The 17,560-nt window shown below is 44.3% G+C and overlaps 8 protein-coding genes across 8 annotated transcripts; 2 read left to right on the top strand and 6 right to left on the bottom strand.

Moving 5' to 3' along the window:
* Nucleotides 1-30: 30 nt before the first annotated feature.
* Nucleotides 31-1,918, bottom strand: V1514DRAFT_335476 (uncharacterized protein). Its single transcript, XM_066928399.1, has 3 exons — nt 1,681-1,918; nt 1,403-1,520; nt 31-1,241 (listed from the first exon to the last, which is right to left on the bottom strand). Exons 1-3 carry the CDS (start codon nt 1,702-1,704, stop codon nt 265-267), a joined length of 1,119 nt encoding a protein of 372 aa, XP_066781774.1. The 5' UTR covers nt 1,705-1,918; the 3' UTR covers nt 31-264.
* A 185-nt stretch (nt 1,919-2,103) lies between these two features.
* V1514DRAFT_335474 (mitochondrial 37S ribosomal protein uS13m) lies at nt 2,104-3,126 on the bottom strand. Its single transcript, XM_066928398.1, has 4 exons — nt 2,969-3,126; nt 2,604-2,839; nt 2,356-2,481; nt 2,104-2,248 (listed from the first exon to the last, which is right to left on the bottom strand). Exons 1-4 carry the CDS (start codon nt 3,020-3,022, stop codon nt 2,197-2,199), a joined length of 468 nt encoding a protein of 155 aa, XP_066781773.1. The 5' UTR covers nt 3,023-3,126; the 3' UTR covers nt 2,104-2,196.
* A 127-nt stretch (nt 3,127-3,253) lies between these two features.
* On the bottom strand, nt 3,254-4,943 carry V1514DRAFT_344280 (FMN-dependent dehydrogenase-domain-containing protein; the record flags this gene model as incomplete). The annotated part of the gene is made up of 3 exons (XM_066929181.1): nt 3,254-3,328; nt 3,401-3,474; nt 3,572-4,943. 3 exons carry the CDS (start codon nt 4,941-4,943, stop codon nt 3,254-3,256), a joined length of 1,521 nt encoding a protein of 506 aa, XP_066781772.1.
* Nucleotides 4,944-5,849: 906 nt separating this feature from the next.
* V1514DRAFT_335471 (uncharacterized protein) lies at nt 5,850-7,425 on the bottom strand. The gene is made up of 2 exons (XM_066928397.1): nt 6,262-7,425; nt 5,850-6,182 (listed from the first exon to the last, which is right to left on the bottom strand). Exons 1-2 carry the CDS (start codon nt 7,327-7,329, stop codon nt 6,069-6,071), a joined length of 1,182 nt encoding a protein of 393 aa, XP_066781771.1. The 5' UTR covers nt 7,330-7,425; the 3' UTR covers nt 5,850-6,068.
* Nucleotides 7,426-9,042: 1,617 nt separating this feature from the next.
* V1514DRAFT_335467 (uncharacterized protein) lies at nt 9,043-11,145 on the bottom strand. The gene is made up of 2 exons (XM_066928396.1): nt 10,788-11,145; nt 9,043-10,717 (listed from the first exon to the last, which is right to left on the bottom strand). Exons 1-2 carry the CDS (start codon nt 11,061-11,063, stop codon nt 9,293-9,295), a joined length of 1,701 nt encoding a protein of 566 aa, XP_066781770.1. The 5' UTR covers nt 11,064-11,145; the 3' UTR covers nt 9,043-9,292.
* A 141-nt stretch (nt 11,146-11,286) lies between these two features.
* V1514DRAFT_310452 (uncharacterized protein) lies at nt 11,287-12,825 on the bottom strand. Its single transcript, XM_066925771.1, has 4 exons — nt 12,558-12,825; nt 12,374-12,507; nt 12,107-12,312; nt 11,287-12,024 (listed from the first exon to the last, which is right to left on the bottom strand). Exons 1-4 carry the CDS (start codon nt 12,581-12,583, stop codon nt 11,335-11,337), a joined length of 1,056 nt encoding a protein of 351 aa, XP_066781769.1. The 5' UTR covers nt 12,584-12,825; the 3' UTR covers nt 11,287-11,334.
* Nucleotides 12,826-12,955: 130 nt separating this feature from the next.
* Nucleotides 12,956-15,374, top strand: V1514DRAFT_353851 (fungal-specific transcription factor domain-containing protein). Its single transcript, XM_066929562.1, has 2 exons — nt 12,956-13,154; nt 13,216-15,374. Exons 1-2 carry the CDS (start codon nt 12,972-12,974, stop codon nt 15,283-15,285), a joined length of 2,253 nt encoding a protein of 750 aa, XP_066781768.1. The 5' UTR covers nt 12,956-12,971; the 3' UTR covers nt 15,286-15,374.
* A 124-nt stretch (nt 15,375-15,498) lies between these two features.
* V1514DRAFT_335457 (uncharacterized protein) lies at nt 15,499-17,534 on the top strand. The gene has a single exon (XM_066928395.1). It carries the CDS (start codon nt 15,561-15,563, stop codon nt 17,484-17,486), a length of 1,926 nt encoding a protein of 641 aa, XP_066781767.1. The 5' UTR covers nt 15,499-15,560; the 3' UTR covers nt 17,487-17,534.
* Nucleotides 17,535-17,560: the final 26 nt, after the last annotated feature.

The following is a 17,560-nucleotide window of genomic DNA, read 5'->3' as shown; positions in this document are numbered from 1 at the left end:
AAAAAAAAAAAATTTTATGTCCAGACATTTGTTTTGAAAAAAAGTCGTTATTAGTATATTAAAATTTTTTTCTTATTATTTGTATTTGTATTTGTATTTGTATTTTTTTTTTCAAAAAATGATTTCCATTATAATTTCTGTTTAAACAATCAATCAATTAAAAAAAAAAAAAAAGGATATGCCCTGCATTAAATCATAACGTTTAGAATTTCTCTATCTTGTTTGCAAAATATATATTCATTAAATTTTTTTTTTGCATCTTGTTTAAAAAGCTTCCAACTTGTTCAAAACAGCCTTGGTGAAATCAGAAGTCGTGTTGACACCATGAAGATCAGGAGTTCTAATCTTGCCCTCGGCAAGAACCGCATAAACAGCCTTGGAGATACGATCAGCATGATCATCAAGACCGAGATGACGAAGAAGCATGGTTCCGGAAAGTAACAACGCGGTCGGGTTGGCTTGATTGCGTCCCTTGATATCAAGACCAACGTGTCTGCAACCAGGTTCAAACAAGGCAATCTCGCGGCCAATGTTGCAACCGGGGATCACGCCCGGTCCGCCGACCAAGCCGGCACCAATGTTGGACAAGATGGAACCGTACAAGTTTGGCAACACCAACACATCGAATTGTTGAGGATATGAAACCGCTTGCATGGACGCGTTATCGACAATGATGTCGTTCGTGGCAATGGAAGGATATTCCTCACCAATCTCTTGCACGGTACGTCTGAACAAGCCATCGGCCAACTTCATGATGTTTGCCTTGTGCACAACAGTAACTTTCTTGCGATCATTTTTAAGTGCAAACTCGTAAGCAAACCGAGCCAATCGCTCAGTCTTGTGCTTGGTAATAATCTTAAGAGATTCAACCACGCCGGGCACGGATTGATGTTCTAATCCGGAGTATTCACCTTCCGTGTTTTCACGAATGAGTGCCAAGTCAATACCTTCATGCCTGGTTTTAACACCGGGAATGTTTTTGATCAACACAAGTGATGCATAAATGTCAAGTTCTTGTCTGAGCGCAACGTTAAACGATCTATGGCCGGATCGTTCAACCGGAGTGAACAAGATTCCCTTGAGACCGACCTTGTTACGTTTGAGTGATTGCACAGATTCACGAAATCCGGATTCAGACGCACCAACACCGGTAACGTCAACCTGTTCCCATTCGATGGGCACATTGTCGGCCTTGAAAATGGTTTGAACCGATTCCGAAACCTCGGCACCGATACCGTCACCTTGACAACCCAAAGAGTTAGTCAAAAAAAAAAAAAAAAAAATAGCAAATACGACGACAAACAACAAATATTAAAATGCGTCTTGACTGTCGCCGACTTGCAATTGACTGCCGGCAATGACCGGATGCAGTTAGAGCAGAGTAGCAAAGCGGGATTCATACCTGGAATCAAAGTAACCGTATACTTGCCACCGAACTTCAATGGCTTGAAAATGTCGGAAGCAACCGTGGTAGCTGATCGTGAAGTACCAACTAAAGGAATTGAGGCCCGAGGAAGGGACTAGCAAAAAATTGTTGTGTTAGTTATCGGTTAACCGAAACATGTCCCCAGCCAACAGTAAAGCACTAGACGTTCAACAACCTCCGCCTGTCCGACCCGAAAAACCAATTCACATGTTGCGCTGCTTTGCCAATTGAATTTCCACATGACTTCATCTTACCTTAGAAAGAGCTGATCTCAGCATTTTGAATTCAAACTTGAAATTATGAATAAACTAAATTCAAACGAAGGCCAAAAAAATAAAGCAATTCAATTGCCTTTTTTTTATATTTTTTTTTTTGATATTCCTTTAAAAAGAATAAATATAAAAAAAGAGCAAATCAATAAAAAAAAAACAAAAGTTAATTGCTGTTTTTTTTATTCTCCTCAAGTTAAAAGAAAAAAGGGACACTTTCCGGTTCGTCGGGATGCCGGGAAAACTCACGGCAAGTCGTTTTTTGGTTGGCTGGCTTAGGCCGGTACGAGACCCTTATTGCGTTGCAATCCGGCAAGTGCTCGGGGCAGGGTAACAGTTGTGGCAGTGACTAAGCGAGCGAGGTTACCCTATTTACAATCTACGTGAAATATGGCCGGCCAATTGGTACGAAGTACACATCAAGATTTATATTATACAACCGTGATCTAACAACCTGTGTACATGTAAAAGGAGTCGGGTTTCTTTTATTTTTTGGATACATTACCAAAATCGTAATTTGGGAATGACTCGTTGAATATGATTGACCGTGTTCCTAAAGCAAACTTGCCGTTAGCTCATCACAAAACAATGCCCCCAAAAAAGATTTAAAAGGAAACCAATTTGTTCCCAACTGCTGGCGTTATTTGCTGTTTTGCTTACCGTAAAATCGATGTCGGCTGACCAAACGTGGTAGAAGTCGCGGTCGAATAAAACCGTCTCGGTATCCTGTTCATTCTCTTTGCTGTTTGTGCATTATTCTTGGTTCTCTGTCCTCTCACGGGATATCTATTTGGAAAAGAAAAAAACAAAACCGTTCAAGTCAATATCACTGAAAAAAAAAAAAAGCAAAGAAAAGAAAAGAAAAGAAAAGAAAAAAAAAAAATTCATTGATTTGCAATCCAACGTACCCCAACACATGTCGCTTGCCAACGTACGATCCAATGGCTCGTTTTACTTGAATATTTCGATTAATAATACTCTTGGCCTCAGTTTCAATCACGTATGATTGCAATTCTTTTTGAATGGCAATAATATGAGCCTCTGACAATTCTCTAAATCGAATGAACGGGAACAACCCCAGGCTGGCCAAAATCCTTCGAGCATTATTTTTGCCTAATCCGAAAAGTTTTGAAGCCAATCCAATCTATTTATCCCCTCCCCCCCAAAAAAAACCATGAGATTAGATATATATATATAAACGCATTTTAAAAGCAAAGCTTTTGCTGTTTGGCTCGTTGCAATGGAAGTGAAAAGTAAACTAAATATAGCGTACCTCTACCAACGTGTTTCCTCGAAACACTTTTCCTTCAATCTTGACAAGACCCATTTTAATGCTGTAAAAAAATCTTTACTCTACTCTTCGTGTTATGACTAGTAAGTGCAATGCTCCTTAAATAAGTATCTGTGAATTAAACCTGAACCGTTGCTTGCTTTGGTTAATTGAATTATCGCAAAACGCAAGCAAATTTCGGCGTCGTGGGTAAGGGTCATGTACTACAAGCGAACATTGTCCTCCGTTCAATGTATATTCCAAGTTTCTATAAAAATACTTTACGTCTTACAGTTTTGCCTTGAGATACTCAGCTTGAAATGGATTTGGGCCAATTAATTGATCCAGTTGTCTAGTGTTGACCTACGTCATTTGTTAACAATCTATGAAGAGCCACCACCGCGGCAAATAGAATACCAAAAAAAAAAAACTTACAAAATGAGGACCAAGTTGACTTAAATCATTAACTCCAAGTAGCTTAATGGCAGTTAAAATTTCTTTTCTCAATACTATATGCTCAATTAGTATTCATCAGTCAAAAAAAAAAAAAAAAAAAAATTCAATGATTTCTGGATTAATAAGTCTGACGAAATGTAATATACGTACTCTCGATCGTTCTGGACACGCCTCGTTCTCCAAACCCACCAGCCAATGCCGTTAACGCCGGCCGTCCAATGCCAACTTGTTTTGCACCTAGGCATAATGCCTTGACCACATCGGTGCCACGTCTTATGCCTCCGTCAATATATACTTCGACCTTGTCGAACACTTGCGGCGCGTACAACCTGAGTTCTTCCAAAACCAGGAGTGACGGCGGTGCGCCTTCCAATGCCCGACCGCCGTGATTAGATAACAAAATTCCATGTACAAGCGGTTGGCCAGTTCGGTGGTCAACCTGATTCACTGCCAGGACTGCGTCTTCAACCGTTTGCAAGCCCTTCAGAACGATCTTGACGTCGTCTGGCAATTGATTCCGCAACCAAACCAAGTCCTGCCATACCAAATCGCCAGCCGTGCCTTGAAATAATGCGTTACCTACCCCGCCACTCGTGTTGGCACCTAAGCCCGATCCGCCCGATAACGGCTCGTCGTCATCAGCGCCGTCACCGAATGCAGCACCAGCCTGCTTGGCCTCTTCCCGTCCGACTCGTTCATCAAGCTCTCTCTTTCCAGGCGTTGGTGCGTCCAACGTAAGAACCACGGCCTTGCAACCAGCATCGATTACGTCCCGCAGTTGCTTCTCGCTCTTGGACCTGTCGTTTTGAACGTACAACTGAAACGCAAACGGCTGATCGCGTGCGACCTTGGCTGCCACGACGTCACCGTACCTCAGTGACGAGTTGTTTGACACGATCTGTAAAATGCCATGCCGCCCGCATGCGCGTGCGATCGCTTTCTCGCCATCCGGGTGTGCCAGGCGCGCCAGGGCGGCCGGTGACACGAACAATGGCAACGACGTCTTGACGCCGACAATCTCGGACGACGTGTCCGTGCGCACAATGTCTCTGAAAATACGAGGCCGAAACAGCACGGTTCGAAAAATCTCGTGATTGAATGATTTGGTTGACATGTCATCCGTGGCAGAAAAATAATAAGCCCATGCCTTTTTGGACAATGTTTCTTGCGCGTGCTTCTCGAAATCATGCAGATTTAACATGTCTTGTGGTGTCACGATCGCCGCTGAAGGTAGTAATAAATTCTTTTCATTTGTAGGCGAAACGGTCCTTGAGGCCTCTTCGCTATCAGCCAGCTCGCCCAGTTTCGTGATCGCGTTCAGATTTTCTTCCAAAGTACCTTCCGGATGAATGGTGTCGAATTTTTCAGTCGCATCCTTGCCAGCCACAATCAAGATTGATTTTTTGCCTCCTGGATGGTCAGATAAAAATTTGGTAACATCGTAAACCGCATTGCGAATGATAACCCAACATGAACTTGCAGTATTATGTTGCCTGACTTGATCCAAGGTAAATGTTGCCATTATGCAAAAAAAAAAAACCTAATAAGATATTCACTATGATATTTTATGTATAAAATTGAATTGCTGTTGAAATTTGTCTGTAGTATTTCTATAAGCTGGTTCACAAATTCGAATGCCTTTTGCATTCTGTGGGGAACAGAGCTTCTATTTTGTCGTTTAAACCCCGCAGAAATTATTAATGCGGGCGGGCCCCGATAACTATTTTAATAAATACAAAGCTATTAAATTTGACAAACCAAAACATGAAATCAAACCAAAAAAAAAAGAGAAGAAACTAGCTGAATGTACAGACGGATGATAAACAAGCAACATGTATACGGTAAGGAATAAAATTGAGAATGTGCATGTACATGTATATGCCAACAATGTTATTGGTAGAATATAAATTATGTATCACACATTGAATAATTCGGGGGCAATTTTGGCGAGCCTGGACATAATGTCTTGCAAATTGCAAAACGTGCCCGGCTGCTAACTGGATATCGGAGAATTGAAACGGGCTATATCAACTGAGCTCGATTGCTAGTCAGAGACGTGCCAAGCGGGTGATCCCGTCCATGAAAAATAGCTTTAGTGAATGATGGAGTTATTGAATTTTGTAATCACCAAAATGTTACGACCCCGACACTGAAGAACCTTTTTTCATTGCAGCGACATGGGCTGTTCAATTGGTAAACAGTTGTTACATAGAAATAATTACGGCTTTCTTATCATCTTCACAGTTCGCGTGATGCAAACCAAAAGACACCTCAACGCATAACCTTTGGTACTCTTTTTCAAATTATTATCGATCGTAAGCTTATAAATTACAACCACCCCTCATGGCACAGATCTCTCCGCATCCGGGTTACGATCAATGACTTCCATATTTTTCTTGTTATTGATCTCTAAGCCGGTTTGATATGCATTAAACCGAGTTAGATTGAAGATTGTAAGATTGCAACCGACGCAAATCAACTTTAAGATTTTCAAAAATAGATTACATTTATTTTAAAATTCGATAAATTGATTCTACCTCATCCTTGGCAAACTAAAAATAAATAAAAAAAAAAAAAAACCAACTGGAAAGTACTAAAACAAAAAAAAAGATGAACGAGCAACATGCAAATATATATCTACCCAAAATCAATAATCAATAGAAGATAATGAATAATTGGGATCAGCGTCAGGGCATGAATCGTCGTTGACGCTGTAGATGCTCACGGCATTGATAAACAAGTCTGCGATATTCGATAAGGCCTAAAATTAAACAAAAACAAGTTAGTCGACCATGTTACCCATAATAAAGCACTATTTTTTTTCCTCTTGTAAAACATACATAAAACCATATTTCATGTTCAGAATCTTCATAAGATGTGAAAATGACGCTGAAAGTTTGAGCAGTATTATTGATTGAACTATCAAACGTGGAATTGGAGTACGAAAGTATAGTGATAGATTCACTAGTGTTCGACCCTCGCTTGACATAAAACCCAAAATCGACAAACGGGCTGTTGTTATCGTCAAACCGTTCAACATACTTGAAGGTCGTTCTTGCGTTATATAACGTGCTTGGTTGCAAGCTGACTTTTTGATAAATGCCCGCCATGTATTGTTGAGTTTCATTACTTCGCAAGTACGGTTGATAAACACCAGCCGGCGAACCGTCCGTGAAAGAAACAGCGGTGATTGATGCGTTTAATTGATTGGGTGCAATATAGTTTGTCCAATACTTCAAATCTTCAAATTGCGGGTTAGAGATCAAGTTTGACTGTGGAATGCAAAAATCATCTGACAATGTTGTTGTCGACGTGGCTGTGGCCGCTGACGATGAAGAGGAAGAAGAGGAAGAAGAGGAAGAAGATGAAGATGACGACGATGAAGACACTGTTGCTGATGGAGTTATTGTAGAACTAACAGACACAGTAGACGGCAAATTGGCTGAACTCTTGCTACTGTTTTGCTTCTTCAAGCCGGCACCCAAGCCGGCACCCAATGCGACAGCGAGAATAATCAAGATGGCGACTACGGCAAGGATAAACACTCGCACGGTCAAACCCAAGATCCGCCTTCGCGGGCGCGCGCCAGCAGCAACAGCAGCAGCAGCACCAGAATCAGAACCAGAAGTACCAGCGAACTTCTCTTTATCCAAACTATCGTCCGACCCAAATTTCGCCTGGCCTGGTTTAGAAAAGCCATCAGCAGCAGTAGAGTATGCTACCGGCTTCTCAGTGTCGACCAAAACCGCACCAGGACTGGCATGATCGTCTTGACCAAAAATTATCACTTCCGGAGATGCGTTCGCAAACACGACTTCAGGTGCTTCCTCAGATGGCCGGGATGGCGCAATCTCGGGTGCTTGAGCATCGTCATCTCGCAAAGGTGTTGACGCGTTTGGCTGGCTCATCTAGTAAAACCGGACAAAACAAATAAAAAAAAATAGTTGTTAGAACAAGATCAATTGATAAAAAGCGCGGGTATATAGTTATGGGCATAGAAAAAGGGAGGGGGAAGGGAACAACAAACCTCTTCAATCTTAAAATGATGGGACATCTAAACACTAAGCCTGTTTTGTACCAAAAAAAATGAAGTTTTGTTTTGCCTTTTCGAAAAAAGACTTCAACAAATGGAACTAGTGGGCAATCTATTTTACAGCAAAGAAAAGATCAACCAAACCATTGAAAAGAACTAAAAGCGAGAGGGCAGTAGCCGTGCTGTTTTCAAGTTTCTTCGTGACTTTTGGCGCTAAAGCGTTTTTGGTACCTCAAATAACGGACCCGAGCCAGCTGCATATACCTATTTTTACCACTTTTATTTCTACTTTTATTACTATTGTTATTATTATAATCGTAAGATATAGATAAACTAAAATCAAACTAGTTTAATTTATTTAAATATTTTTTTTTTTAAATCTATCGTTTGACACTCCATACCGCTGTGAAGTCTATCTCATTGCGCGGAATTTCTATAAACCTTATGTTATCGTTCATCTCGGGCGGGTCATTGCGACCGAGGCACAAGTGGTTGATTTTTTTTTTCTTTTTCTTGTTTTCATTGGATAAAACTTGACATTGTAGAATTACATGCTTATACGATCTATACATCTGTATATATGAAACATGCAATTAATGGCTGGTTGGTGATTGACCACAGTTGTGCCATTGTAATTTGTAGCGGCTGAGTTAGAGTTGAAAGCTTGATGCAGCTAACAAAACCTGAGAATGTTGCATCATGACAGCAGATATCCGTTACTTACAACTAGCCAACTTACAGCGTAACTGTTGAGCACCAAAACAAATACTATTCATAAGTGCAACCTTTATCCTGTGATTGAAGGTGCACTATATGCAAGAGTGGGTTTGCTCGTTCCTCGACAAATATTTAAGTTTTACAAAAATTTCTATCGATCGAAAGCCGTGTATAAAATTAAAATTCCGCAAACTATTATACTTTTTTTTTTTTAAATTTCAATTTCGATGTAGAGTTGATTCTTGCAACTGCCAACTTCGTGATGATAATAGAAAAAAAGATAAAAAAATAAAATGATGATAATTTAGTATATACCAACCATGTTTTTTCAACACAGCACCGCAATGCCACGTTTTTTGGCAACCTGCAAGTAATGCTCATGGCGGGCAACGTCTCGACGGGGTCGGGGTCGGGGTACCCAGCTACGACTCACTCTTGACCATTCATCGAGGTGAGCTGTGGCAAGAGTACATCAAGGGAAGATGGGCCATGACCGATGGATCGACCCGGCGGGTTGTATAGGTTAGCGAGGTGAGGACGGTCCAGGGCAAGTACAACGGTGTCAGGATGTAGTCGCAGCACCTGTTACTTGTTGCAAACACAGCAATCTTAATTGGCCTTTGCAATTCTAAAAATACAGTGTTATAGCTATTGTTTATATAATTAACTATGCATTATTATGATTTCAAGATTATTTACTAAACGGTCCTAATCGGTTCATCGTAACATTATATTAAATTAGCTCTTTTTTTTTGTGGCCTCAGGAACGGCCGCGATGGGCTCTCCACAAACAGACGAATTCCAAATTTCCAAACAATACTTGGTTGACACGGAGAATGCCCGTCAGGAGATTGTATAAAAACAACTTGAAGGATTGCGCCAGGACCAAGCGGCGTTCTCATATAAACGACTTATTTTTCACATTAATATATATACATTCAACTCATTTACGTCCGAACATAATTTTGATAAAATAAATAAATAAACATGACCCATGCTCCTAAAATGCTCTGGATAACCCGATATAAGGGAATAATGAAAAATGAAATAATGATAAAAAAAATCCAGTTTAATGAAATTAAGATAAAATCTTTCTTTTTTTTTTTTTTATTCTTTTTTTATTATGAATTCTGAGATTTTTTCCAGTCAGGGAATAACGATTTGACTAAATTTTGCATATTAGCAGACGGTACTACAGGAATAATACGTTTCGGATCCGTCAAATATATCTTGTCCAGGTTTTGATCTGCAATCTTAACATGCTCCGTATTCTCTTTATCGTTGTTATCAGCATGATTAAATTTGTTGTTCTTCATGTCTCGATAATTATGCTCAAACGAGATGCTCGTAAGTGATGAACCAGTTGGTGTAGATTCATCCGAAATGCCTTGCTTCTTCTTTGGGGATATGTCCGTAGTATCATATCTACTCTTGGGGTATTTCTGGTATTCGTCGGTGCTTTTTTTGCTGACAACTTCCAACTCATTCAAATGTTCGCGCTGTTGCTGCTGTTGCTGCAACGACTGCTCATACACAACGACAAAAACTTCGGCATTTTTGACCGCCAAAACCGCCAAATTGCGCTTCCACATGTTTCGGCCACCAGTGCCTCGTGTTTCCTTTTTGGCGTTGTATTTGGGCCCAATGCTTTCGCCGCCAAACTTCATGTTTCTCCAAAGCACAACCACGCGTTCCTTGCCCATTTCCGGCGGTACGACACGCAAGATTAGTTCTTCAATATCAATTGTTTCGAAAGCACGAACCGTGACTGGATGAAGGGTATGCTGAACCACACAGAATATCCATAGGGTATTTTCATGACAGGGACGTATTGTCACGATATTCGGACTAAGCCGTGGATGAGTGAGTCTTCTGAAATCCGGAAGCATGGGTGCCAGCAACGTGATGCATGACTGATACGTCAAGCTGTACGGGTCTGTGACTGATTTGACTGCCGCTTCGGCTGCGGTCATGGCCGACATTTTGCCAGGTTGGAATATTTTCTGAGTGTTGACTTGGTCCGGCACAACCCGAACTTGAGGGACAGATAATTCGCGAACCGATGTATTGGTTGCCGAATTCGTGCTGACACCCAGTGGCAAGCCCTGTCGTGCTACCGCAGCATAGGCGCGGTCGGGAGCTACTTGATGGTTTTCCTTCGCCTTGAGCGACGGCGAGATCAACACCGTAGAAGCAGCAACGTCATGTGACTTGTCAATTTCGTCAGACTGCGTAGACTGCGTAGATTCATCCGCAGCAGAGTAGTCTTTCACTAATACCGGATGGTTGCTCTCGTCACCTACACTTGATTTGCCTTGTGACAAAGTTGAAAGTGGTGGTCTATTATTTTCTTCAGGCAAAAGTTTAATAAGAATGCGCATGCCATTTTCAACCAAACTCTCCCAATACTCGGGATAAAGCATGGCGCCACCGCAAATGGGGCCGACCGGGTTGCCTTTGCCGTCAAGCACGGTGGTGTCATACCGAATCTGTAATCGATACAGCACGTCGGCGCCAAACATCTTGGACAATAACGATACCAAGCCCTTTTAATCATGTTAGATATTTGTTTTTTTGTTTTAAACGTACTTTTTGCTGTTTGGATTAAGTTCTTACCTCGTTAGTTTCGACTTTGGATAATGGTAATGCAAACTGCTCGTCATCAGTTCGAACATAAATTTTTTTTTTCGCGCCGTCCGGATGAAGTTGCTGCTGTTGCAAATCTTCACTTTTCATCGCAGTCAAGCTAGATGATAACCCTGGAGGTGAATGAGGAGAAGGAGGCGGCGGTGGAGGTGGAGGTGGCATGCCCATCGGGAAGAATGGCGGTGGATGATTGCGCCCGGTGCCGAATGGATTCAACGGATGAGATGATGGATGGAAAAAAGACATTATTCGTAAAAACAAATAAAAAGAAAAAAAAGAAATCTTCGTCGCAAGTTGGATTAGCAAAAGGATTTATTATATAGCGGAGGAGAAAGAGAAAGTTGTGGGGAAAGGAGAAGAGCGCGATGCCGGATGGACAGAAACAACAACAAATGAAAATTGTTTACGAATTCCTTAATTAGGAAAATGCAGCCCTACTCTGATTATTACATAACTACACCAACTATTTCTTTGCCATTTCTTCTAATTTTTTATATTTAAGTTAGTTATATAACTATTATTTTGCAAAAGCTAAATCAACAAGTTTAACAACTGCGTCTGCCATTCCATAACTAGATTGATAACCTGCACCTCCAGCGCCATAGTTATGTACAACCTTACCAACGCCGTCAATGGTCTCAAACTCGACTCTAGGTCCGCCCCGTCTAGATGGTCGTAATCCAACCCCATGCCTGATAATATCAACTGGTCCGTTCTGAACTAATTCGGGACAGAGAGCGGTACATCGACTGATTATCCGCTGGGCCAGGTTGGGATCCACGATCCCACTCCAATTCCCCGCCTGGTAACTCCCTCCCAAGATGGTGCCGCCTCCGGGACGAGACATGATGTATGTGATCTCATCAGAACCATCGTCGCTGCCGCTGACCGTGTACATATGTGACACGGTATTACGGACCAGTACGGTTTGTCCGCGAGCTGGGTATAAATCCTTGTCTTCAACACCGCCCAGCTTGCTGGCAAACAGGCCCGTGCAATTGACCACCAGTTCTGCCGGCAAACCTGAAGCATGAAGTGCAAATGCCTCATTAATGTGACCAATTGAAACCGTGTTAAACTTGATGCCGGCGGCAATGCCTTGTGACTGCAACCAGGGAAGGTAGATTTGAACATTCAAACAAAAAGAGTCAAACCTGGTACCTAGAGCCATGCCATCAGGCAATTCAGATTTTTCAATTTGTTGAAACTAGTATAGTAACGTACGTTTCAATGTTAAAAAACTATCATATATCCAAAAAAAAAAAATTGCTAAAAAATGATTACTTTACGTTATCAACCACGTCGGCAAACCATGGTCTTGGCTTGATAATATCGCCAAGCAAGGCATTATCTTTTTGAAGATCCTTAGAACGAGTGTATACAATACATTTGCGATGCCATATGCCAGCTTCAGGATGCTCCTTAAGCAGGTTCTTGAACACCTTGTAAGTAACTGCATCGTAGCTGGCCAGCACCGGATCGTCTTTAACGAAACCTTTTATCCCAATTAGCACCAAGAACAAATGACGCCAAAAAAAAAAAATTCAAATCCATACTCATCCAATTGGCTCCTGCCCATGGACTTGTATATTCGATATCAAAATCGCCGGGCATGAACTTTGCAATAACCGTCACATCGTATCCGTTTCTAGCGAGAACAAGTGCAGACGTCAATCCTGCCACGCCGGCGCTAAAAAAAATTAAAACTTTTATTGCACTTCAAAAATCTTTATCACTGACCCTATAACTACAATTCTTTTAGTCATTTAGTGAAATGTTCATTCCTCAGACGTAGACATGTGGATTTCAGCATTATCTTTTATATTAAACCAATTAATCGAGCCGATAAAAAAAAATGCGCCGCACGAGGTCGGTCGATTGTTTTATTGGCAACTCGCAGTTCGTCCATAATTGGTTAAATTGAAAACCAGTAATATTTCAATCAAGCAAACTAACAAATTAGAAATTTAACCCATTTTGTACGACTAACTGAGGCTTTTTTTTCGCATTAAAACTGGTTGCGCTAATCAATTGCTCAAAAAAAAAAATGCGCTTCGAGAGCTGGGGTCGCACTCAATTTGACCCTTACCCTACATCTAAGAGTCATCCGGGGAAATCATTGCAAATTGAGAGAGAACCACTGAACTTTTACTAATGTCTCATTCGTCGTCTGTGACGGAGGGTGAGGCATTAGGAATTAAGAATCAGATCCGTGTTTTTCGATTAAACCCGGAAAATAATAGCGAATCAAAACAACATGCGACGGTGAAGATTTCAAAGACTGGGTCTCGAAGAACAGTCCAAGCGTGCGAGCGATGCCATAAGCGTCGAACAAAGGTATGATAGGTTTAACTACGAGCTAACAGATTTGAGGCGAGTGCTGACTAGTCAATTTCAGTGCGATGGGAAGTACCCAGACTGCACCGCTTGCACAAAAGCATTGGTTAAATGCCAGTATCCAAGGAACAAATCCGGTGCCGTGTTATACCCGCAAGACTACGTGAAGGCATTGGAAGAAAGGGTGGCATGGATGGAGCAAATGCTAAACCGACAGTTCCCGCAATTGGACATGTCGGAAATAACCACCGGGACGGTACTAGATTTCGGTGTTCGTACTTCTAGTTTAGGGGAAGAAATGGGAAATAATGGCAATCAAATCGAGAAAAATGCATTAGATACCAGTAAAAATAGTAACGATAACAAGATGGGCTCGGTGCGCAGGTTTCGGGTTGGGCCAGAGCATTACTACTACGAGGCATTCAGGAACCCTACAGAAATGCTGGACGAACTTGCAACACATGTCGGATTTTTATCGCTTGGCAGTGCGGCCGAGCAAAGCGTGGTCCAAGATGAGATCCCTGCTGAACCCCGGTTCATGGGATCATCGTCAGGGCTTGTGGTTGCATCTCAAGTGAGCGTGATGATTCGACAGTTTGGGGGTCATAATAAATATACGGCCATGAACGAGTTGCGATTGCGATATACTAAGTCAACCCCGTCATTTACGAGCAACGAAACCGGTCATTATGATGTGCCGTCAGATATTATTCGTCATGACGAGAACGGGTTTTTCCCAACTTTGGAAGAAGCCACGCGGTTGCTAAAGGCCTCGTTTGAGGAAGTTGTGTTTTATCCGTTTATTGACGCGGATACGATTATGGTGTATTTGGAAAAATCGTTTGATGCCGACTTTCAAGGCATCCGGACAGCTCCGGCTTGGAGGTTTTCGCTCTTCATGTTATGCGCGATCGGAGCCGCCAGCTTGGGTGACGGGGAACGGCAAAAATTTTACTTTAACAATGCATTGCCATTGACTAGTCACATGTTGGCGGCCGATAATGTGCGAGCGCTGCGAGGGTTACTGTTGTTGGCAATTTACTCCTTGTTTGATCCAGAGGGTGCGTCCGGATGGTTGGCGGTTGGCACGGCACTGCGCATCTCAACTGGCTTGGGCCTGCACCGGGCGTCGTCCGGGCACAAGTTAAACGAGATCAACCGAGAAGTGCGCAAGCGCGTATTTTGGACCGCGTACTCGCTCGATCGCATGTTGGCATGCATGTTGGGTCGGCCAGTCGGCATTGCTGAAGACGACATTGACGTGGAACATTTCTCTGCCACATCCACCGGCAGCTCTTTGCAATTTGCAAACCTGCCTGCGGCTCTGCACATGGTACGGTTGCGCCAAGTCACGACCAAAATCTTACAGACCTTGCACGTGCCTGCCGTGAACTGGACCTCATCCGACACTTTAAGCGAGCCGGCGGTGATGGAAAACCTGATATTGATGCTCGACACGTGGAAGACGAATGAACCGGTAGGGGGTTCTGTTGCGACTGACAAGACTCGAATCCGGTTCGAGATTGAATATCAAGAGAGCCTCATGTTGGTGTGCCGGCCCTCGCCGCGGTTCCCGCAGCCGTCAGCAGCAGCAGTGGAAGCATGCGCGGCAGCAGCATCAGCCACGATTGACTTGTACCGTGTTTTGCATCGATCTCTTGGCCGCGCGCCCAGTTTCTGCGCGCTCAAGGGCGTATTCGCGGCCGCGCTGACGTTGGCATGGGCGCACTTGACGAGTTGCAAGTATTACGGGTTCGACGTCATGTTTGCGAACCGGCAACAAGTCGTGACGAAACTGGGTACGGCCACACGTGAGCTTGAATCTGGCTCGTGGGCATTTGGCGTGCAATGCGGTCAAGTGTTGGCCTGGTTGGTGGACGCGCTCGACAATAACGACCGCGGCAATGCTGCTGCTGCTGCTGCTGCTGCTGCGGCGGCGGCGGCGCAACAAGACGCGACCAGCAGGCTTACGATGGAAGTCGACCAATGGATGACCGGTCTAACAGGCGGAATGGCTGACGACGCTTTTATAATGCAGCAGCAGTCGTGGTTTGCGACAATGCATGCCGACGACGTGTCTGCGAATGCGGCGGAGCAGCAGGACTTTACTGAAGACTTTATGGCAGTTTAGAATGCGATGCGTGCGCAATTTTAAAAGTAATTTTTAATACTGTAATTAAGTAAATTGAATAACTGTACAATAAAAAAAAAGAAAATGGCGATAAGACGGCAATAGGCCGCTGATTCCGAATGCGAACACGAGCAAGCGCAGCCGGACCGCCGCTCGTGTTCGCTCCGCACTTCGCGTCGTCTCCGCAGTTCAGGCTTCGCGTCCTTCCCAATCCGCTAACAGAATACGAGAAATCGCCCCTGGCGGGCATACTGTAAATAAAACCAATCTCCGGCATGCCATCTTCACCATCACAACCACAGTCACGGCTTTCGACATTGTCAACGTCGCAGGCTTCGTCGAACGCTTTCACGCCGGTCAACACTGCTGACGCACCGGCTGCCAATTCTGCCACAACCACGGGCACGTCTAAACCTGCCACAAAGACGTCGTCGCAATTCGTTCACTCCGCAACCGTGTCGGCATCGTTGCAGGCCCTGCTGGCCGGCCCGCCGCCGATCATTACCACGACAGGGTCGTCAGCATCCGGCACGCCGTCTACCGGCATTAATGAAATTTCCACAACCGCAATCACGGATGCCGGCGACGATGGGTCTGATGACGAGCACGAGGCTCGGCCTCGCAAGCGAAGGCTGAGCAGAAGTACAGGGCCGGATTTGGTGGTGCCGATCAATGCGTCGCCAAAATCGGCACCGGCACAGGCGCTGACGCCGTCGGCATCGTCTGCAGCTCGAAGGTCGCATCTCAAGTCGCGCAACGGGTGCGTTGTGTGCAAGCGGCGCAAGATTAAGTGCGACGAGGGCAGGCCGCAATGCCGAAACTGCGTCAAGCACAACGTGACGTGTTCGTACGTGTTCACCGCTGCCACGACACCGCTGCCATCACCGTCATTACCGGCTGCCGCGCTACATCAACCACAACCACAACCACAACCACAATCAGAACAGCAGCAGCAGCCACAACAACCACAACCACAACAGCATGAATACCAACAGGCATATCAATATGTCGCAGCGCCACCAACGTTCGCGCTTGGCGTGTCCGTACCCGTGCCTGGTGCCCTGCCCGGCCTGGCGACACGATATTACCACCCGATACCTGCGTCGAGTTCATCCACAATCGCCAGCGGCTTGTCAGCGCACTCATCCGCGACCACGTTTTCGTCACCGCCGACATTTATGGGCGTGACGGGCGCCGCCGCAGCCAACGGACCGGTGCCGAACCTGACCGCGATTCCGGACCCGTCCACCGTGTTGGGCCGGTCACCGGCGCAGGTAATCGAGACTCAGCAATTGGCCTTGGTAACAAATTTTACGCTAAACACATCCAAATCGTTATCAAACAATTATAATCCGCGGTCCGTGTACATGTGGACTCATGAAGTGCCGACCATGGCTTGCGAGTTTAATTTCATGATGTACTCCGTACTGGCATTGTCCGCCACTCATATGCAGTACCTGCGCAACGATCCGGCCTACGAAAACATTGCCGTTTATTTTCGGCACCGGGCCATTGAATCGTTTCGGTCCGCCATCGTGTCCGACGTGAAGACGCCGAAAAGTTTGGAGGCTCTGATCTTGGCCGGCACGCTAGTTTCGATCGACGCGTTCGCCTACGTTGAGACTGGCGAGTATGCCAACCGCCGGTCGGTCACGATCGACCGGTGGCTGCCGTTGTTGCTTGGCATTAAGGCCGTCGTGATCGAGTCGGATAACATGGCAGCCGGCTCGGCCGAGGGCGCTGCTGCCATGTCCTTGCACTGGAACCCGCATATTCATTTCCTGCCCGTGGGGGAACGGTCACTTTTGTACTTGTCCACGTTGATTGACAAGCGTGCCACGGATTTGAACCAGAGCGAACTCACGTACATGTGCGAGCGACCGATTCGCGTGCTCGAACAATTAATCACGTTTAACGATACCGAGTTTGTCGAACTCGGTGCCGGCCTGACACGGTACATCATGACATGGCCGTTTGTTTGCTCGGATGAATTTATTCAAAAGCTTAAACTTCATGACCACGTCGCCTTGGCAATCTACGTGCATTACCTGGCGGTCATGAGTTTTACAAAAGTATGGTGGCAAGAACATCGAGTGAAGAACGATGTCAAGATGATTTGTAAGATATTAGGTCGGGAATGGGAGGAATGGTTGCAATGGCCCATGTCATATTTTGAATTTGATTTATGGAGTGACGATTAGAGATAACAAACAAATATAGGAAAATAAAATGTACATTATACAAAAGTATTTATTATACATCACCATGAATTCGT

This window comes from Lipomyces japonicus (assembly GCF_038497905.1).
Source record: "Lipomyces japonicus strain CBS 7319 unplaced genomic scaffold V1514scaffold_41, whole genome shotgun sequence".
NCBI classification, from domain to species: Eukaryota; Fungi; Ascomycota; class Lipomycetes; order Lipomycetales; family Lipomycetaceae; genus Lipomyces; species Lipomyces japonicus.
This window is presented reverse-complemented; position numbering and strand designations above follow the sequence as displayed.